General features: G+C 61.5%; 1 protein-coding gene across 6 annotated transcripts; it reads right to left on the bottom strand.

Annotated features, from left to right (window-relative positions):
• Window positions 1–372: 372 nt before the first annotated feature.
• PCNX3 (pecanex 3) lies at window positions 373–21,030 on the bottom strand. 6 transcript variants are annotated; one of them, XM_042958381.1, is made up of 35 exons: window positions 20,523–21,030; window positions 19,962–20,149; window positions 19,635–19,734; window positions 19,473–19,512; window positions 19,278–19,373; window positions 17,915–19,042; window positions 17,285–17,408; window positions 17,021–17,199; window positions 16,467–16,557; window positions 15,972–16,107; window positions 14,545–14,705; window positions 13,363–13,516; window positions 13,047–13,079; window positions 12,613–12,784; window positions 12,394–12,504; window positions 11,938–12,029; window positions 11,653–11,762; window positions 11,366–11,471; window positions 11,167–11,259; window positions 10,838–10,988; window positions 9,898–10,042; window positions 9,370–9,547; window positions 8,231–8,339; window positions 7,936–8,065; window positions 7,486–7,544; window positions 7,163–7,378; window positions 6,014–6,267; window positions 3,422–3,652; window positions 3,147–3,250; window positions 2,693–2,840; window positions 2,370–2,600; window positions 2,011–2,285; window positions 1,495–1,628; window positions 1,113–1,411; window positions 373–1,036 (listed from the first exon to the last, which is right to left on the bottom strand). In XM_042958381.1, exons 1-35 carry the CDS (start codon window positions 20,673–20,675, stop codon window positions 839–841), a joined length of 6,129 nt encoding a protein of 2,042 aa, XP_042814315.1. In that variant the 5' UTR covers window positions 20,676–21,030; the 3' UTR covers window positions 373–838. The 6 variants fall into 6 exon arrangements, with proteins under 6 accessions (XP_042814315.1, XP_042814317.1, XP_042814318.1 ...); XM_042958383.1 differs by having other exon boundaries at window positions 14,545–14,687; XM_042958384.1 differs by having other exon boundaries at window positions 14,545–14,666.
• Window positions 21,031–21,037: the final 7 nt, after the last annotated feature.

Genomic DNA, 21,037 nt, shown 5'->3' with positions numbered 1-21,037 from the left:
CTCATTTATTCTTAAAACATTTTGGACAGGTGTCCTCTCTTCTTTATAGCTGGATAAATTGAGGTTCAGAGATGGGCTTCGGCTAAAGTCAAGGCCGATAATTATAGGCACTAGCCTCATGAACTGGAAGTGTTTGAAAATACAGGGATGAGAAAGTGAACAAAATGAACTTCAGACCAAGGCTTCAAAAGGAACAGGTTAGGGGGGGAAGGGACCTAGGGCTACGTGAACCCTACCTGGGCCTTACCTCTATCTCCATCATAACCCAGCCCCACATCCTTTATCCTCCTCTTGGTGCTCATCTACCTTGACCTGGCCGCCACCTCTACCCTCCACCCAAACAATCCCAGACAGAAAAAAGAAGACGCCAACCAAAATCAAAAATAGTGTTATTAATTCTGGTGTCTCTGAAGCACGAAAAAAAAAAAAAAAAAAAAAAAAAAAGAAAGAAAAGAAAAAAAGAAACCACCCTTCCCACATTTCAGCCCCTGGTCCAGGCCAAGGGACTGCCCCTGCAGGCAGTGCAGGCCCAGGGGCCAAGACAGTCCTGGCCACGGGCTCGAAACGGGACCAGCCCATGGGTTTGACTTCTAGGGCCTGGCTGGGAGGCTGCCTGCCTCAGTTTAGGGAGCCCAGGCCCTCGACTAGGGATGAGAGATCAGGGATCAAGGCCAGAGGTCTGGGCCACTTAGTTCCGGTACGCTGGCTAAGGCAGCCAGAGGTCAGGGTTCAGATGTGGAAGCCAAAGCCACTCAGTTCTGTGGTCCAGCAGAGGGCCAGAGACCAGGGATCCAAGTTACTGAATCCTAGGGCTGGGATCCAGAGGGTACCAGGCCACTCAGTACTGATGCTCCAGCAGGGGCTGGGCAGCCGGGCTCTCACGCTCCTCAGCAGGGGCAGGCCAGTCACCCAGGATCCCAGTGGGTGTGCCACTTTCAGGAGCACTGCTGTCCAAGCAAGGAATGTCCTGGGCTGCTCTGGCGGGCGAGGAGGCATTGGTGCTGATATCCGGGCTGAGGCTGAGGTCTAGGGGCGCCTAAGGGAGGGGAGAGAGGTTGGTGGGAAAGCAGACCCGAGTAGCTCAGGACCCAACCCTTCCACAGGACCCTTACCTGAGATTTGGGGGTGCCTCCTTTGGGGCTCCCTGAGGCTGGCTCTGCCTCAGATCCCCCCAGCCCCTTCCGACCCCCCAGGGTCCACTTCCCGCTGGGACCCTCAGAACTGAGGAGACCGGGGCCAGGGGTTCTTGAGGGCCGGGGACCCTCAGTGGGGGCGGGAGAAGAAGGGGTTGGTCCAGGGAGCCGAGGGGGTGGCCACTGCAGCAGAGGAGGGGGGCGCCCGTCACCAGAGCCGCTCAGGGAAGGCCGAGGGCCCCAGCCTGGACCCGGAGGGAGGGGCTGGTCTCCACTGCCTGTGGGAGACAGATAAGAGGGTAGAGATCTCAGCTAGGCCGTCCTCCTCACCCACCAGTTCGGCCCGGCCTCGCCAGCTCACCTGCTGTGTTCTCAGGTGTGGGGTGTGCCAAGGGGGGGTTATTGCTGAGGGAGCCCAAGCCACCGCCTCCGCCACAGTCCGAGTCATCCACGTTCCCGCCACTGTTGCAGCCGGCGCCACAGCCCTTATGAAGCCTGGGATGGGGGCAGTGGGGAGGGACAGGTTGGCAGGGGGAGGGCCAGCGACCTTGCAGGCACAAGCCCCCGGCTCCAGGACAAGTCACCTAACATCTCTGAGCCCCAGGATCCTGTCTCTAACAGATTTTGCCATCTACTGTGCAGGGTCTTCTAAGAGAGGCGTTAGCAATGGCTCTTAAGGCTAAAGGCCACCTTCAACTCTGGGAGAGCAGGATGAAGTCAGGTCAGCTCTGGGACGGTGTCAGCTCTCGGGGCCCAATCCTGGCTCCAGCACTTCCTCATTCTGAGCCCTAGGAGGAAGTGGCTTCACCTCGCTGAGCCTCTGCTTCTCACTCCAGGACCTCAGCCCCACAGGCTCGGGGTGGTGTTCTGGGCTCACCTCTCCCAGCTGTGCAGAAGCCAGCGGGCAATGGCACTCAGGCTGACAGGGCCACCCCACAGTGCCCGCAGCTGGGGGTGGCTGCCGGCCAGCGAGGTGGTGAGGGGGGACACATAGATGGGGTAGCCCAGTGGCTGGTCACAGGAAGAATTGATCATGTTGCGGAGGGCCTGCTTGGCGTTCTGGATGCTACCGCGTTCGGGGTTGCGGTTGCGCAAAAACACCAGCTCCTGCTGCTGCCCGGCCCACAGGCCGCGTACGCACTCGCGGTTCACCTGTGGGCGGCCACACACAAGGGTCAGGGGGTCAGTGCCAGGAAGGGGGCCGAGCGGGCACGGGGCGGGAAGGGGCATCCCCACCTTGATGACTCGGAAGCTGAGGTGGCGCCGGTTAAGCATGATGATCTTGTACTCGTCGGAGGCGTCATCCAGGACGTGACGCAGAGCCAGCAGCGAGGGCGTGTTGCTGAGGATGGCGCTGCGCCAGGCTGGGTCGCCCTCATGCGAGATGACCAGCCGCTCCTCGTTGGCTGCGATGGCGTCGTACAAGGCGGCAGGCTCCTCATACTCATCTGGGGACGTGAAGTGATCCTGCGGGATGGACCGGAGGGCCGCGTCAGTGGCCCCGCCCTGGGGAGGGGCTTCACCCCACGCCCCGCCCTGCCTGGGGGCGTGTCCCCTACCTGGTGGAGCTTGAGGGCCATGCGAACTCCAGGCGCCACCACACGATGAAGTAGGTCCATGTCAGCAAAGACCCACTCGTCGCGTGGGGAGGTGATGCGGAAGTCCCCCTTGAACAGGGCGTGCAGGCCGTACAGGAAGGGCTCCAGGCTGTGGAAGAGAAGGCACAGGCGAGCGTGAAGGTTCCTGAGCTCTGGCTCTCCAGGCAGTGGTCAGAGCCGAGACCGCTCTTCCTGCGGGGCCTCAGTTTCCCCAGCCTGACAAGGTCCGTCTCCATCTGGGTCCTTCACGGGGTGGTGAGGAACAGGCATGATCATAACTGGGAGGTGTCTTGCCCACAGAGAGGAGCCACCCTGAAGGAAGGACTGATGTGGTTCCTGGGGGCTTCTGGCCCAGAGCTGTTCGTGGAAGGGGCAGGGGGAGCACAGGAGGCGCGGCCAGGCCTGTGGCACTCACCTGGCAGACATGCTGTGCGAGGCAGTCCCCAAGGCCCGCCGGCCCAGCACGCACAGGCCAAAACACAGCGTGACCAGCGGCGAGTTCCAATCCTGGTCCACGGGCTGCGGCACAAGGACCCCGTCCCCAGAGCCCAGCTCAGACCAGGACAGGGAATTCGGGGCGGGGGGCAGGGCCCGGGCCAAGGGAGGCTGAGAGCAAGAGGGACTCGCACGGGGAAGGGAGAACCGGTGGGGCGAGGGAGGGAGGCAGCCCCAGGGTCGTGGTGGCCGGACCTGGCTGCGCCGGGAGGCGCAGTACTGGATCCACTCGAGGTGCACCGCGCAGAAGGAGGGCAGTGAGAGGCCGGAGAGGCGGAGGTCATAGTCCTCATCCACGCTCAGTGAGAAGGTGGGGTCCGAGTCGGCGTAGCCCGGCGCCCTCACGGGCCGCAGGGCTGCCGCAATGCCCTCGTGGCTCAGCCACGCCTCCAGCTTCGGTGAGCGGCTGACGTAGTAGATGATGCTCTAGGAGGAGAGGGCAGCCATCAGAGCCGGGGCTGGTGACTGCGGTCATGCCCTAGTCGTGGAAGAGAAAGCACCAGGATGCTCCCTGGGCCATCCACCCTCGGCCCCTCTGAGTTCCCTGAAGCCACGCGGGCAAGTGTGTCCCCCTCTCTTAGGCCAGGAAGCCCCCCTCCTTACACAGCATCGCCTGGAAGGTTCTGCCCTGTGGCAAGTGCTTGTCTGCTTGCTTCAGAAGATCCCTCATTCGAAGAGAGACTGGGGCTTAGAGAGCAGACTTGCCTGAGGTTACACAGCAAAGCGGACGGAGCTAGGGGGTTCTAAACTGAACCCCCAGAACTTTCCACACCATGATGCTGTGGGATCCAAATCTCAGAGACCTTGGAAGGTCAGGCTGAGGTAGTGGGGCTGCCTGCAGGCCATGCCCGTAGGTCATGGGTCCCTTTAGGCAGGTGAGATGTGACAGCCACAGGGCTTCCACTCAGAAAAAAAGGCAAAGGCACAGTACCCTGTGCCCAAAGTCGGCGGCTCCTGTACCCCTTAAGTGAATGCTGGTTGCTGAGCAGGTGTTTGGGCAAATGGAGAAGAGCTTCTGGAAGATAGACAGTCAGGATGGATGGGCAGTGTGTGGCTGGCAGCTGGTAACCAGCAAGGTTACAGGGATTCCATGGGCACCCTGGGATGGAGCCGATCTGGTCCTGTGCCTGGGGACAGGGTGGCCAGTCCGGGGCTGGGGAGGGTGCTGCAGCCGGCCATGAACAGAGGGCACCCAGACAGCAGGACGAGGAACGTCCAGCAGGGTGGCTCCGGTGGGGCACCCTGCCCCGCACACCCGCCACCACGCCCGACTCATCCTTCCGAACTTCACCCCACACTGTCCTTGGCAGAGCACCCCCCAGGTCCTCCACAGACACCTGTACCCAGCTCTGACCGCGCCCAGCTTTGGAGGCAGCTGCATCCGTGGCAAGTCAGCTTCCCCGTGGCACATTAAACTTGGCTGGGGTGGAGCTCGTCTCAGCCTGCCAGCCCAAGCCTGGCTAGGTGCCTGGTGCACAGCCCTGAGAAGGCTGCTGTTGGCCTTGAGCTGGGTTTCCGGGAGGCAGCAGGGTGACCTCAGTAAAAGCACTTTTCTGACAATGGGGGTGGGGGGGAGAGGTGGACAGAACTGTGACCCCTGGATGACCTGAAGCTGGGAATGTCCCGGTCTGGACCACAGCCTCCTCCTAGGTGACAGTGAGAGGTGTGAGGCTCACGAGCCCTTCCTTAGAAGTGGATGGGTGGCTAGGAAAAACCACTGAAGAATTACAGTTTCTCTGACGTGTGCTGCAGAAGGGATGTCACTGGAGGCGAGAGGACAGCTGGGAGATGCAGACGCCTGGCCCAGAGATGACCTCAGGTGAGCAGGCCTGTCTGGGCCCCAGGAGGCCTCCCCTCCAGACCCCGCGCCAGGAGCCCCAGGGCAGATGTTAAGAGGGCACAAGGGACTGTGGCCAGTAACCACCCTCACCCCACTCCCTCGGTTCCCTTACTCTGGGGGGTCACAAAGCTGCATCATTCCTGCCATCTCACAGAACTCCAGTAATCCCCACTTCTCAAGCGGATAAACCAGACACAGCAAAGGAGGTGACATCGCAGGCTTCCCAGAACCCAGTCCAGGGCTCCTGCTGGACCCCACACCATGCCTCACAAACCCCACCACCCCCAGCAGGTGCTTGGCACACCCAGACTGAGACAGGGAGGCCCAGGCTTGGGTCTAAGACTGGCTCTGCCACTTTCCTCCTGATTCTGGGGCCTCAGGCTAATCGCCTCCTTCTGCGAGCCAGCTGCCATGGCCGAGACATCAGGACCTCTCTTGAAGGGTATGGTGGACTTCAGCCAGTTTAGGAGCCTGTCCCTTGGTAAGTACCACCGCTTGGCAGCCACTTCTATGATTATCATTTAACGCCACCATTGGTAGCATTATCGTCCCTCTGTGCTGGTGGGACCTGGGCCAGGGTCCTGGTGGTCTAGAAGACTGGCCTCAGCAACTGCCCTTCCCAGGACCAGCAGCCCAGTGAGGGGACCCATGCACATACTGCCCACTTTCCCCCGATACTGCCCAAGGTGCATCTTCCAGAGGAGGGTGACAGGGAGACCCCCGCCCCCCAGTACCCTACTGCTAGAGCCACACAGGCCACTGAGGCCCCCGAGTCCTGCTGTCTGGTGGTGGGTGGCACCTTGGAGGATGCTTAACCTCTCTAAGCCTTCTGCTTCCCTTGGGAAAAACAGGTTCCCAACAATCCAGAAGATGACACTCAGGACGCTCCTGGTCAGTGAGCATTCGCTAGTGGGGACCCCTGCCGCCCAGCCACCCGCCCGACATACCTTGACGTAGTAAGTGATGAGGATCTTGCGGAGGTCAAACACCTGCAGCATGGAGGCGGCGTTATTGTCGCTGATGCTGTAGCCCTCCAGGACGTACTTGCTGGCCGTCACCTCCCAGGCCAGCCAGCGCTGCCCAAAGGCAGCATTGAAGGACAGGACCCGTGGCAGGTGGCCAGGCTCACAGCAGCAGCAGCCCTCATCCTCCTCCACGCCCTCCGTGATGGCCTCTACCTCGCGCTGCTGGCAGTAGGTACCTGGAGGGGGGGGGGGGGGGCAGTCAGGGGGTCACCAGGACATCCCGCCTGCCTCTTCCCCAGCCAGCACCCCGGCCTTCGTCATTCCCTGCCCGGGGATGCCGTGTGAGTAAACGTTATTAAATGAACGGATCGACAAATGAACCCTTTCTCTTCCTGACTCCCAGGGGCCACAGCAAAGACCGAAGCTCGGGGGCGCCTGGGTGGCTCAGTCGGTTAAGCGGCCGACTTCGGCTCAGGTCATGATCTTGCGGTCCGTGAGTTCGAGCCCTGCTTCGGGCTCTGTACTGACAGCTCAGAGCCTGGAGCCTGTTTCAGATTCTGTGTCTCCTTCTCTCTCTGACCCTCCCCCGTTCATGCTCTGTCTCTCTCTGTCTCAAAAATAAATAAAACGTTAAAAAAAAAAAAAAAAAAAAAAAAAAAGACCGAAGCTCATAGAGAAGCGACCTGCTCAAGTTCATGGTGCTCATGAGCTGTGCTTAGAGCCCCTCTGCACCCTCAGGGGCCTTTTCTGAAGCTGACATCCAACATGGACGTCTTCCGAGGGCAAAGAGCTAGCTCACCCACCAGGGGTCATAGGTGGCACCCAACCTGGGCCAAGCCCAAGACCACAGGGCAGGCAGTTGGGAGCGGAAGGGCGATCCCAGAGCTCCGGGCCCAAGCTTGTACGAGTGCAGCCTGTTCAGTCCCTGTGGACCCAGAGTCAGGGCAGGGACACAGCTTGGCCAAAGGAGACCCTGCCGCCTCACCAGTTATACCGGGAAACCCAGGCCCAGGGAGGAAGAGTGCCTTGCTCAAGGTCACCCTGCAAACCAGGGCAGGAATGGACTAGAATCCAGCCCTCACGCGCTATGCAACGCAGCAGCCCGCGTCAGGCCCAGGCCCCGCGGCTCACCCCGGAACTCAAGGCCACGCAGCTGGAAGGTGACGAGGCCATTGCCAACCTCGATGAGGTGCACCAGGGCGTTGAGGTAGTCAGAGGCCAGGACGAAGCAGTCGCCGGGGCCGTAGTTGCCCCAGCGGCCCAGCACCAGGTCCCCACACAGCGTGTGCTGCAGCGAGCGCGTCAAGTGCTCGTAGAAGATGGAGTTGAGGTTGTTGTCGTCAGCGCCTGAGACCCAGGACAGACAGACAAATGGGCAAAATGACAAGTAAGCGAGGCTCCCTCCCCAGGGAGGCCCGGCGGCCCTAAAAGCCCCCAGATGGCCAAGTACACACCTGGGTTCCGATCTAGCTGGGTGACCAGGCGGGTGTTGGAATGATCCACACGTTTAGTGCTGTTCAGAGAGAAGGACAACACAGTTGGCTGAGAGGGTGAGGCTGCCCAGGATTCAGACGATGATTCCCGCCAGCCCACCATCGCGTCCTCTGAGCCCACACCCCTGTTCTCTGGGCAGATGCCATGACAGCCCCACTGCACACGAGACTGAGGCTTCGGGACGTGAGGGGACTCACCTAGGACCACATGGCCAGGAAGCCCAGGGTGTGAGCCCGAGGCTCGGCCTGACTCAGGTTTTGCCCTCATCAGATCACCCATCTGAAGCCCACCGTGCCCGAGCACCTGCAACCTCGCTGTGGCACCCCCCTGCACCCCACCCCACCTGGGCCCCGAGCTCCTCTCCCTTCCGGGTCCCCTCTGGGTGACCCGCCTGCTCCCGCAGTACTCACTTGTAGTCGCGCTCCCAGAACTTGAGGGGCCGCGCGTAGGACATGATGAAGACGGCACTGCCCAGCAGGGGGTTAAGTGGCGTGGAGAAAAGTGCCGAGAGCAGGGCCTGAACGAACAGCATGGCCGAGTCTGGGCGCAAGTCAAGGAGGTGGCAGGCATACAGGACCCTCCCTGACCTCCCTCACCACTCCTTGACCCCCGTCAACCTGCCCCGTGCCCCCAACCCCCCCCCCCATCCAAGCCACAGCCCTCCTCGCACACCCCCACCCAGGCAGCGGGCGGCAGGCTGGGTACGTGGCACGGCAAAGGGCTGGGCAAAAGCGTGGAAAGCCGAGCCCCAGGTGATCTGCCAGGGCGCGATGTAGGTCAGCACAAAACGCAGCTTGTACAGCAGGTCCCACAGCTGGCAAGGTCGGAGAGGGGAGAAGTGAAAGATACACAGGTCACTCACAGAGGTGGGGTCTATCAAGTACCCATTCACAGCCTCGAGCCTACCCCAGTGGCTGCCCACGTGCGAGTCAAGCTCAAGATCACTCCCGGCCCTTTCTCCCTGGACCTGGCTCAAAGTATCCGTTACCGTTAGCAAACCCTCTACGGGAGCATTAGCCATCTATTTGCAGGACCACCCTGGGAGCTTCCTATTGCTGTCCCATTTCACAGATCGGAAAGGTGAGGTTCAGAAAAGGTAGGGCAGGCAAATGACTCGCTCAGGCCATCAGTCAGTGATGAGGCTGGGCCTCAACCATGATACTGAGAGTCAAGAGACAGTCACAGGCCCCACCCTCAGAAGGGGATACAGTTTGGATCCCTACCACTCTGGGCCAGACCAGAAAACCAGACCAGAACACCCATGTAAAAGAAAAAGGCTCAGGGTTATGCTGGGATCTTTGCTGGGATCCCAGGGCTATGAAGGTACCACTACAGGCTTCCAGTATAGTGCCGAGGAATGGTTCTTTGTTCACAGTGATCCCCTCCCCCAACCCCTGGTCAGGGGATCCCACAGCCTGGCAGAGCAGTCTGGATATACCCAGGCCCCAGGGGCTTCTGAAACTCAGCTCTTAACTGCTCCCCAGGGCTGTGGCTGGCAGAGGGGCAGAGCTCAGAGGCTGGTATCTAGAGGACAAGGCCAAGTCTGAACTGCCTTAACTGCTTATAAGGAAAGTGACCACATACCATGATTCAGAGAACAGGCAGCCAAGTGAGACAGACCTGGATTCAAGTCCTGGCTGGCTACCAATTCTCTGGGGGACCTGAGGCAAGTCACTTCAGCCCTTTAAACCAGTTTCCTCCGTGCCCCTGGATAAACTGCTGCGAAGGCCCACGGTGGGGCTGATGTGGAACAGCAGCTGCGAGGGCCGCAGGCCCCTGGGGGAGTTCTCCCCGCCACCCCGTTCCCGCTGCACAGCCCAGAGACTGCAACATGAGCACCTCACCTTGCTGCAGAGCAGAGACATGAGGAAGTAGTCAAGCAAAAAGCCCTGGGAGAGGCGTGGGTAGTCGAAGTGGAAGAGCAGAACAGTGAAGGCCAAGGTCAGGTACTGCTGGGGCGGGCAGCAGAAGGCTGAGCGCAACAGCTTCAGCCCAGCCACGGTCATCAGCAGCGCCCGGCAGCTGTAGACGAGAAGCAGGCATCATGTGCCAGGCAGGGCTCAGGAGGCAGAGGAGATGGCTGCCCATCCCTCCCCGGCCCTGGCCTGGGCGCCGCTGGGCTGGGCCCTGCTCTTTGGGGCTGGTGACTCTCAGCCTCTGCTCTCCAAAGGGGTCGCCCTTTTTAGACACATCTGGGAGACACGTTTGTTTTCCAAGAGGCAACTGTCTCAGCAGAAAGGGTCAGAAGCCCGAATCCTGCTTTAGTTGGCTGGGCAGCGGAGGCAGGTTTTCATTCCCTCTGTGGGCTTCAGCATCCCACGTGTCACGTGGGAACGCAAGTGGTGGGATGGTGGGGGCGGGGCAGTCCTCACTAGAGGCAGAACTTGTCCGGGTGGCTGACGACAGCATGGGCGTCCACCGTGAGGGCATTGAGCACCACGGCGGGGTAGATGAGGTACTTCTCGATGCACTGCAGGCCGGCATACAGCTTCTCAAACCACATCACCTGGGCAGCGCCTGTGAGAGAAGGCAGGACTGTTGACTCTGTGTGTTCCCCTCTTACCGCAGGGCCAAGTCAGGTGCGCTCCCAGAGGGAACCTGGAGGGAGGGCAAACCAGGGGACATGGCTCTCCAGGTGCCTAGAAGCTTTGTGGCAGCTCAAATGAGGGCAATGAGGCCCGGACAGGGCACATCAGGGGCCCAGGGCGCACTCTTTGCCTGTTCTGCTGTCTGAAAACAAATGGAATGAGGCCATCCAACATGCCCACTGGAGCCACGGCAGGCTGGGTGAGGCCCCTATGCGCTGTGACCTTGAGCTGCAGGGCCCTTCGTAAGGGGCCACTGCCACCTGGCTTGAGCTGATCATCGTCACTCGGGGATGGGCAAAATCTTTTATCACTGAAGTAAAACAGGGCACGTGGAACTTTGCATAACAAAACCAGATGATTAAACAGAGACTTAAAGGTGTTTTTATCACAGGGCTCAAATGAAAATCAGCCAGGCAGACCTGGTCTACTGGAAACCAATCTGTGATCCCGGACGACAGATCCCTTTAGAGCCTTGGAATTCTACTTCCTCCATCTCCTCAGAGAAAGCAAAAGAGGCGGGAAAAGGGCAGGACAGGCAGGGTGAGAGCAAAGCAGGGGCCAAGCTGGGGCACAGCAGGCAGGAGAAGGCAGGCAGGGCCCTCGAAGGGGCTGCAGGGTCAGCGCGGTCAGGACAGCCTGGGGGGAGGCTGCCCCCTGCCGGCAGGCTGCAGGTCAACCAGGAAATCAGGGCAGGAGGGGCGGAGGGGTGGGGGCAGGCACTCACCTCGAACTTCATACTGGCTGTACTCCAACGGCTTCAGCACAGGCTGCGACAGGCAGAACCAGGGCAGCTGTTTGCGGAGCTGCGGCAGCAGGTAATGCGTGAAGAAGCCCACGGCCCCAGCCAGTGCGTACAGTACGAACCCCAGCACCGACTGCAGGAGGGAGAGGCCAGAGGCTCAGCCAAGGAGAGCAGGCCAAGGAGCCAAGGGGGCCTGGGCACGGGCTGGGCAGGGGCAGAGAAAGACACGAGGCCATGGCTGCCCAGGGCCCTCAGGTGGAGGAGGCTCCGGCAAAGACCCAGGGGACAGGGGTGGCCCATGCCACACGAACCTTCAGGGCGATGAAGACGGTGCTGGCGCTGATGGCAAAGGTGAGCACGGCGATCACCACACACATCACCAGGTCAGAGTGCAGGACCTCACGCTGCAGGGCCGGGAAACACCAGCGTGGGTGCCCGCCGCCCGGGGGGCTGACCACACCCTGTCAGCTCCCCACCCCAAGACTAGAACCCCACACTCCAGCCCCTCACCACCGACTGGCGCATCTTGTCTGGCAGTGGGTCTGGGGGCTCGGCCCGAGCCATCTCCAAGCTCCGCTCCTCCAGCTCGGGGAAGAGCTTGCTCCGAATCAGAGACCTGGGGTGGGTGAGAAGAGGCAGAGGCCCGGGTCTGCAGAGGCCACGCTCCTGCCGCAGGCACCAGGGTCGGTTGGGGCCAGGCACGTGCATGGAACCCCCCCGCCCCCGCAACCCTTGCCATGCACGGACACACACGCAGACACACACATGCGCACGGACAGGCACGTGCAGGCACCCACCAGAGCACGGTGGGGTCACTGCTCTGACGGCTCAGGTGGTAGGACAGGGCCACCAGGAGGCCACAGAAGACCGAGAAGAGGACAGGGACGTGCTGCTCCGGCCAAGGAGTCTGGGGAGAGAACCCATGCTGGTCAGGGGAGGCAGGGTAAGCGTGGGGGGGAGGGGAGGATCCACCGCCCCCTCTCCCTGCCCCGGGAGAAGCCACTGCTGAGCCCAATTCACAGTCCTGCCCCAACAACACCCCTGGGCCTCAGCATGCCCCCCACCCCACAGGTCATCCCTACCTTGATGGCCCCAAGGCAGAAGCCGTAGAGCAGGGCAGCAGCCAACAGGCTGCGGGAGAGGCTAAAGACGGCAGTGAGCGGGCTGGTGGCGGCTGTCAGGTGAGAAACAGCAGGTAAGGCCCGACTGCTACCTGCTGCTGCCCCACCTCATCCGCACCCCACTGCCCCTCGATTCTCACAGGCTAACCTCCCTGGGACCCATCACTAGCCCATTGTTCTCTGCTCCTCGAGCCCTGAGAGGCCTTCAGGGCTTCTGGCGTTCTTGGGTTTAAACCACTTGTTTGGGGAGGGGAGGAAGCAGGGGGAGGTGACGGGCTCTTGATCCACACCTACAGATACCCACAGTATAGACACAGGAGAAGACTCAGCAAAAGGCTGGAGCCACACACCCAACCCAAGGCCCCTCCTGGGCCCCACACTGCCTCCCGACACGCAAGCCACCTATGGGCCCCCTACCTGTACCCCCAAAGCCGTGCATATCTATCTGCTCCAGCAGGTACATGAGGCAAGTGTTGACCTGGGGCAGGAGGCCCAGGAGGAAGACGAACGGGAAGCACAAGGTGAACACTGCCAGGGAGGGAAAGCAAAGGCCCGGCCGGTCAGCCTGCAGGCCACCCCTTGGCCCACCGTTGGGGCCTCACTCCCCTGAGTCACCTCAAGGCTGCCCAATCTCACCAGTGGCCACGTCCCGGGCACAGAAGAAGAAGGAGGCGGAGAAGAGCGTGAGGCCGTACAGGGAGACGGGTGGGAAGGGCTGAGCTGAGCCCAGGGCGTCCAGCAGCCAGATGAGCAGACAGCAGATACAGAAGTAGACGGGCCGGCTATATGCGATCACCCAGTTGTGGCCCTGGGGAGTGGGACTGTGAGGGGCCAGGCCTCCCCCACTGACCACCCCGCACACATGTGCGCACACACACGCACATGCTCACGTGCCCTACCCGTGGCCCTGGATCTAAGACAGAAAGCCTGGCAGGGTGAGGGCAGCAGGACTGAGAATCTGAGGCCATACGGGTGGTGAGGGAGCCCTGCCCCTCCCAGACCCCTGCACACCTGGTCTCAGCCCCTGCCAGCCCCACATTTGAGCACCCTCGGGAAAGCACTCTACTCACGTGCATGGGAGATGCCGCATCAGGCTGGACACTCTGGAAAAAGACAGGAGCTACATTCGCAACAGAAGCCAGAGCCCAGGACCCGCTTGGTTCCACCACTGGCTGTCAGGAGTAACCAGGGCAGGATCCTAAACTGTCCTGAGCCTTGGTTCTCTCATTTGTAAGGCAAGGGGCTGGTTACAGGGAATCTCAAGCGTCTTATCTGCTTTCCAGCTCACACCCCTCAAAATGGATTATGGGAAAGGAGGCATGTGGAAAGAGGTGGGGCGGCGGGGGGGGGGAGGGAAGGGAGGTGGCCCGGGGAGTAAGGACTGACCTTCAGCAGGGAATACTGGCAGGAGGCAATGACCAAGCAGAACTGGAAGACCCAGATATCCGTGAAGAAGCCCTTAAGCAGCAGCAGGTAGCCCAAGAAGGCAACGAGGCTGCTCAGGCCTACGCCGAGTATGTTCTCCACCAGCCCCCGAGTCCTGGAGAGACAGCAAGGTCAGGGCACACCCAACTCCTTACCGGCTAGGGGGGCAAAAGTGGGTGGAGCACAGAGGACAGGACCCAGCCACAAAGGCCCACGTTTGTGCCTGTGCCCGCGCCACCCCCTCATCCTCTGAATGTCGGAATCTTTACCTCTCAGGGATGGAGGCCAGTTCGCACCTCTTCTAGGAAGCCACCCCATTGCTAACCTGAATCCCAATCTCCGTCCCTTCTAGACCCTGTAGGCTCCAAGTGCCACCGCTCCGGGGACTGCCTGTCTCTAGCCTACGCGTGCCATGCACACAGGCAGTGCCCCACAAACACTGGCTGCAGTGCCGGGAGGAAATCCAGACCATGGAAGCCAGGACACGGGCTCTTAGGCCCAAGTCATCCATGCAGACAAGAGAAGTCACTTGACTTCTCTATCTGACTTCCTGGGCCTCAGTTACCCCTGAGAAATGGGAAAGCTGAGACAAAGAGTTTGCGAGCTTTTTTTAGACCGTGGGCCTCTATTCAATAAAATCTAAAATAGAAACAGATATAAACAAGAGACCGGACAAGAATGATTTGTCTTGAGGGGCGCCTGGGTGGCGCAGTCGGTTAAGCGTCCGACTTCAGCCAGGTCACGATCTCGCGGTCCGTGAGTTCGAGCCCCGCGTCAGGCTCTGGGCTGATGGCTCGGAGCCTGGAGCCTGTTTCCGATTCTGTGTCTCCCTCTCTCTCTGCCCCTCCCCCGTTCATGCTCTGTCTCTCTCTGTCCCAAAAATAAATAAAAAACGTTGAAGAATGATTTGTCTTGAGTGGAGCTTTGGGACAGAGGAGTAACTAAAGCACCATCCGCTTGGCCACCCCTTCACCCCTTCACGCTCCAAAAGGACCTAGCAGAACCCCACTCCAGCCCTTGACACACCTTCAGTGACCCCCAGCAACGGTTAAGCTTCCTGCTGCCGTGATGGCCTCCATATGTTCATAGGGTTCAGAAGGCCGGGGGGCCAGGGGCCGGGGGCCGAGGCGGGTGAGCACTCACCGGTCCAGGAGGGCCAGGAGGGCCAGCCGCTCATAGCGCACAGACGTCCAGCGGCCAGGAAGAAGCCAGTACTTGTAGCTGTGCTGGGCACGAGGTGGTGCCTCCTCCATCAGCGTCTGCTCCTGGGATTCGTGCAGGGAGTCCTGGTCCAGCAGGTCAAACTGCGGTCCCCACAGCCGCAGCCATCAGCCCCTCGCCCCCCACACGGTCCACTGCCACCATCCCCCTGCCCGGTGCACACTGGCTGGTCAGCCGTTTCCTCCAGCACAGAGTCCCCGCCATCGAGCAGCCCTGTGGCCTGTCCTGACGCTCCATCACAAAGGCCCGATCCTCTCTCCGGGTTCCTAGGACTCAATGGCTCAATGGCTGCTGGGGACCCGCTGGGGCTGCTGCGGGCCACAGTCACCAGTGCCATCTGTGTCTGTCTTCCCCGCTCAGGCAGCCTCTCCCACCTCTTCCTGGGCTCGGTGAAATCCACATTTGGGACGCGGTGCAATGCTACCCTCCTCCTGGACAGAGCCATCAGGCTCACTCTGACCATCCTATCCCAGAGCACACAGGGAACCAGCCCTGATGACAGGCCTGGGTGCCAATGCCAGTACTGTGAGGCCCCGGGCAAATACCTAATCTCTTTGGATTTCTTGCATCTTTCGTTCAACACATACTCATGGGGCACAACTATAGGCCTCGCCCTGGGCCTTAGGGATACAACGCAGAGCCAAAGATGCACAGCCCCTGCCTCTGGATGTGGCCATCAGCTGTCTCAGGACCGTGGTGCCTATCCCGTGTGACAAGTAAGGAGAATAAATGCACCAGAAAGGGACACGTGGGGCTTCTGGGCACTGCATATGCTGTTTGTGACCCTGAGTGTCAGACGAGTGGGTGCTCCTTTCACGACTGTTCTCTAAACTCTGACTCTGGCTTTGAAGCATCTTTAATGCTTCTGCCATTATTAGACAGATCCTGTAAACTGTTGTCCAAACCGGGGTACTTTTGGGAGTGAGATGGGAGCCCGTGAATAACCCCGCTAAGGCAACAAGCACGAACAGAGTGCCCCGTGCTATGTGGTGCACCTGGGCCCAGCACAGGGAGCAGCACAGCCAAGTACGTGGAAGAAAGCGCCTCTTCCACAGGTATCACTGTCGACACTCGTCATCCCCACTTAGTAGGGACCCCTCTGGGATAAAGGAGATACCCTAGACACGCCTGTTGAATAAGCAAATAAACAACTCCTTGGGCCCCAGAGATCCAGAGAGCCTGCACGCCCAGTGCCAGCCATCAAAGGTCAGGACGGACACCTCAGGGCCCCCGGGAGCCCTTACTTGGAACGGCTCATCCCTCCTGGTACCTGGGCAAGTGCTCAGTGACCTGCCCCCCCCCCCCCACTGCCCCTCCCGCAGGTCCTTCCCTGACCGCTGGCTCCTCACCTCTGGGATCTCCAGGGGCACGCGGCGCACCTGCATACCCTGCAGAACCACTGGCCTTGGCTGCAGCAGGTTCAGGCCACCTGCCGCCTCAGGGACATCAGCCGAATGGAAACTGGAGGACTGTGAGTGGCGGTCCCTGTGGGAACAGCAGCCATGAAGGTTAGGCCACTGGAGAGCCCTGGGACAGCGGGGGCATTGAGGCCAAAGTCAGGCCACAACTGGGGCCTTGCAACAGGGGGTTGCTCAGATACAGAATACAGGAAACAGGTGGCAGAAAGATCTCCCTCCCAGGCCCTGGTTCCTAGAAGCCTCCTGCCTAGAGATGTCGTGTTCCTACAGCGTAAGCACCCCTATAGGCCTGCCCTTTGCCACTCTCCACCCTCTTCTCCTAGAGATTCTGAGCTGCCCCTGCCCCAGCCCAGGGAAGAGAGAATATCCCTAGAAACAGCGGCCCAACAGGCTGCCGGCCGGGCGAGCCCAAGCTTGGAGACTCACCAAGCTCCATTGGCTGCCTGCTCCCCCTGTTGCCCCACAGGGTTCTCGTAGCCGCCTCCAGCCAGGCCAAAGGTGTAGGAACGCCGCACGCCTGGGGCAAGGGTATGGGACACAAAGCAGCAGATCAGGGACAGGAGCACCCAGGCCTGACCCACGTGGACCGTCATGCAAGGAAGAACCGCGTGCTACATCCTCCTGGGTGGCAGCCCAGCCCCTAGGGACCATGAGCTGGAGAGGAGAGAGACCGCGGGTCAGCTCGCCCTGGGTTTGGGATTCTCTCCCGCCACTTGCTCAGCTGTGATTTCAGTCTGTGTCTCAGCCTCCTTAGCAGCAGGGCAAAGATTACGAGGCTACCCCGTGCCTCGGGGCGGCTGCAAGTCTGAGGTCAGGCAGCACAGGTAAAGCGGTCGGTCACCACGGGGCTGAGGGCGCGGTACGTGCCCGACAGAGCAAGCGCTGCTGCGAGGACTACGAAAACCCCCGCGTGAGGGCCAGGGGGTGTGGGGTCAGCCGGGCTCAGGGGCTCGGCCGCTGGACTCGGGGGAGGGGCTCACCGCTCTCGTCGTAGAAGTAGTGCACGGCGCCCTCGGAGGTGTCATCAAAGGTGCAGGCCTCGTGAACGGTGGCGCCGGCCCGGGTGAGCAGCAGCGAGGAAGCAAAGTGCAGGGCGGAGGGCAGCGTCAGCGCCCGGGAGTGAGAGGCGGCCCGGCCCCGCTGAGCTTCCTGCAGGCTGCTGAAGAGGGGGGTCGGCCCACGGGTCAGCGCCACTTAGAGCCACGGGCCCCCACCGCCCCTCCAACCAGCCAGCAGGGGCTCACCTGGGCGGCGAGCCCATAACAGAGGCTGGAGGGGTGGGGTTGCTTCCCGCATTGTGGCGCCTGCGGATCGCCTGAGTGCGCCTCACACTGCTTGTGCGGTCCCGCTTGCCGGTCTCCTCGGCCGCTGCCCAGAGAGAGGCCCCAAGCGTAAGCGACACGGGCTTGGACACGTTGGGGGGGAGTGCGGGGCGGGGGGGCGGGGGAGCAGGCAGCAGCTGCTCCTGCACGGAGCTAAGTGTCAGGCCTCATTCAACTCCGTCCTGCCTCTGGGGCCTAGCCAGGTCACCTAACCACACTTGTGCCTCAGTTTCCACGCTTGGAAATGAAGATAGGACCTTGCCCTGCCCCACTGGCGGCCCAGGACAACGAATGCAGATGCTGAGGATCCTCGACGGCCGGAGGCTTTGTACTAACTGCCAAGATCTGGAGCCAGGTGTCTGAGGTCTCTCGGCCCTGCTCAGCTGAGGGGTTCAGCAGACGCCTCTCACTCACTCAGTCCACCTCCACCGGCTCCCTGAGACAGAGGCTGAGCCGACTCTGACCAGCTCCTCTGCAGCCTGGCCCTTGTCCAAACCCAAGCCCATAGCTAGCTCGTCTCCCCACCCCACCCCCAGCAGAGCGGGCACTCACCTCCCCCCACAGCACCTTCCTCTTGCAGCTCCCCCCGCCAGCCGGGCTGGTTGGCGGCAGGTCCCCTGTGGGCCTCAGCAGGCAGCAGAGCGGGCTCCCCAGCAGCCAGCTCCACCCCCGCCTGGGCCTCCAGCTCAGCCTTGGAGCCAGCCAGGGGGGCCCTGAGGACATCGCCCCCTGCCCCATCCATGCTCAGCACTCGGGCATGCGTTTTGGCGCTGGCGGTACTAGGCGTCCGCTGGGTCCCATAGGGCCGCTTGGGGGGCACAGCCGTCCCCTCCTCAGCCCCATGGGGGGCCCGTCGCTTCCGGGGTCTCCCTGCTGCACCACGGGAGCTCTCGGGGGAATAGCAGGAAGTAGAAGAAGAGCTGTCGGTACTGTAGCGGCGCTGAGATCGGAGGCTGGAGGCCGGGCTCAGTTCGCTGCCCTCACTGGTGTCTTCGTCCTCAAAGAAGCCCCCGCCTTCAAGCAGGGGCCGCCGAGGGGCACGGCCAGGTGGGGAGTGTCTTCGCATGGGTGGCCGCCGTTTGCCGGGCCGCAACAAGGCCAAGTCCTTGGGCCGCACGACCAGGAGCGGCTCGGCTGGGCCCGGTGGCGTCCCTGCTCCTATGACCGTGTCAAAGGAACGCAGGGTGTCATCTGAGGGGACTCCAGCATCTGGTGACGCAGGCAGCTCAGCCTCAGAGGGTGGGTCTGTGTCGCTGCCCTCCGGGGCTTGCCCCCCAGGGGGGCTGTCCAGGTGGGTGGAGTTGGTTTTCTCACTCTTGAAGCTGCTCAGCGTCTCCCTGTCAGTGCCACTGAAGCAGGAATCCGAGGAGCCGGCTTTCTGGGGTGTGGGCTCCCCAGAGCCCCGCCTGTCCAGGGGCTGGTAGCCGCCTGCCGCCCGGCGTTGTTCCCGTCGACTGCTGGTCCTCACCAGGGCCCGGTCAGGCCGGGTCAGGGTCAGGAAGCTCTTGCTCAGCTCCTGGCTGAGGCTCCCCTTCAGAAGGGGGCTCATGGGAGTATCGGCCACACTGCTCCCCCTCCAGGGGGCTCCATCCCCAGCCAGGGGAGAACGTTCTGAAGAGTCTGTGCTGGGGAGAGAGGGGTCTGGGGCAGCCCCCGGGGGTGTCTGGGGAAGGTCTCCAACTATCAGAGAAAAGGAAGACAGAAAGTGAGGGAGGGGCATGTTGCAAAAGGAACCGGTCGCTAAGAGGGTCCTCAGGCTGCTGCCTCCCCAGAGCCCAGCGGGGGCAGGACAATGAGGAGGCCCCAACCTGAAGGACAAAGAGAGCCCCGGAGAAACAAAACTTGGGGTGACTCAAAGACAAGTCAGCTCGTCCTCCCCCCGCTGCCAAGTCCCTGCCCTATCATGCCCACTCACTCAGTTTCTCCTGTGAGCTTAACTTCAGCATCTCTCGATCAGCCGAGGTCACGATCACGTTGTTGCTGCCCTGCTCCCGAACCAGCTCCTTGATGTCTGCGACCATGGCCCCACAGGTGTCAGCAGGACTTCAAGGCACCGGTGTGCCATCCCGTTCCACACCACCAAACTCAGCCCTGAGCAGGAGCCACCTACCTCTGAGGGGCCCGGAGTCCTCCATCCGGGGCAGCAGCTCCTAGGCACACAGACAAACAAATGAAGGAACACGCCGGGTAAAACGAAGGTTCAGGACATACCCACAGTGGGGTCGGGCTCCCAAGAGAGAAGTGGGACAGACTGACGCTAAGGACCACTCACCGAGACCTGATTGAAGCCAAACACGGAATGCTGGGAGCTACAGCGTACCGGCGGTGTAGAACTCACTTTCCGAAACACTGTCATCTCCACTCCGGGGTCCCTAGCAGAGGAGAAAAACATCAGCTTTCGCCTGACCTCCCCTCTTCCCATTGTACTTCCTCCACCATCCCCGGCACTCCTCTCTTCTCCAGGGTCCTCTCGAAGGTCTGGGGCTGACCGCAGAGCTAGCACTCAACTGCTCACGGAGCCAATGTCCCCTAAGCCCCCAAACCTTAAGGCCAGGCACCAGGACCCCTCAATTCCCAACGCAACCCCTACCCCACCAACCTGGGCAAACTGCTGTCCCCCTGTGCAGGCTCTTCTTCCGGCTCCCCCATGGTAGAGTTGCGCTTCTCCACGATCTCGCCCTGGTCGAACATAGCATGCAGCCGATAGTTCACAGTCTTGATAGTAGCGAACATGACAGCCACCACAAGGCAGTACACACCGGCCACCATCAAGCTGGGGGGCAGGACCTGGAGATGGCAGCAAGTCAGGCTCCTCTTTATACAGCCCCGGCCCCATGGGGTAGGCCTACCGCCACAGTCAGAGCCGGGATTCACAAATTCACAAGACTTCATCGCCCATCCCTTGCTACAACTGGTACCGAGACCTTGTCGAGAAGCTCGGTCCTCTAACCGGAGTCAGATTAAGTGAGGGGCTCAAGGTCACCCAGCCCAACAAAAGAATACTTTGGCCACTCTTCCACCTACCCCAAACGCTGCAGTGAATCCTCTCCACACCCCAAGTGCCCAAGGCACAGCCCGGAATCCCTACCAGGTTGGCACCCCTCCCTGACATCCACCCTCCCTTTCCCCGCGAGAGTCACAGGTGGCGGCAGCATCTCACCATGTACAGCAAGAAGGGAAAGGTGAGCAGGAAGATCCAGACATAAAGGTGGAAGCAGTTGGAGAAGGTGCTCTGGTGCGGGTCGAAGAACCAACCGCCGGTGAGCGAGGCCCACACCCCCTGGCGCAGGATCTGCAATACCTGCGACCCCATGGCCCCGCCGCTGATGCGCGCGCCCCCCTCCCGGGACCCTCATGGGGGCGGCCGCCGGCCCATGCCCCGCCTGGCGCCCGAGGGCCCCGGGGCCCGGCCTCGAGCTCACGCCATGGCCTCCCCCAGCGGGGGAGAGGGGTCGCCCGGGCAAGGGGGCGGGCAGGGGGCGGGGCCGGCCGGAGCAGTCAGCGGAGCGAGGCCTGGGCGCGGGGGTGGAGCCTCATCAGGGGCGGGGTCCAGGCCCCCACCCCCGGCCCAGAACTGTTCCGAGGGGCCGATCCGGTAGGCAGGCGCGGGGCACGGGCCGGGCACCCGTCGGCGGCATCCAGAGATGGGCGTGGAGTGGGTGCTCCGGGGGTGCA

Source organism: Panthera tigris, chromosome D1, assembly GCF_018350195.1.
Source record: "Panthera tigris isolate Pti1 chromosome D1, P.tigris_Pti1_mat1.1, whole genome shotgun sequence".
In the NCBI taxonomy this organism is placed as follows: Eukaryota; Metazoa; Chordata; class Mammalia; order Carnivora; family Felidae; genus Panthera; species Panthera tigris.
Note: the sequence above shows the minus strand (reverse complement) of the source record. Positions and strands in the feature narration are given on the sequence as shown.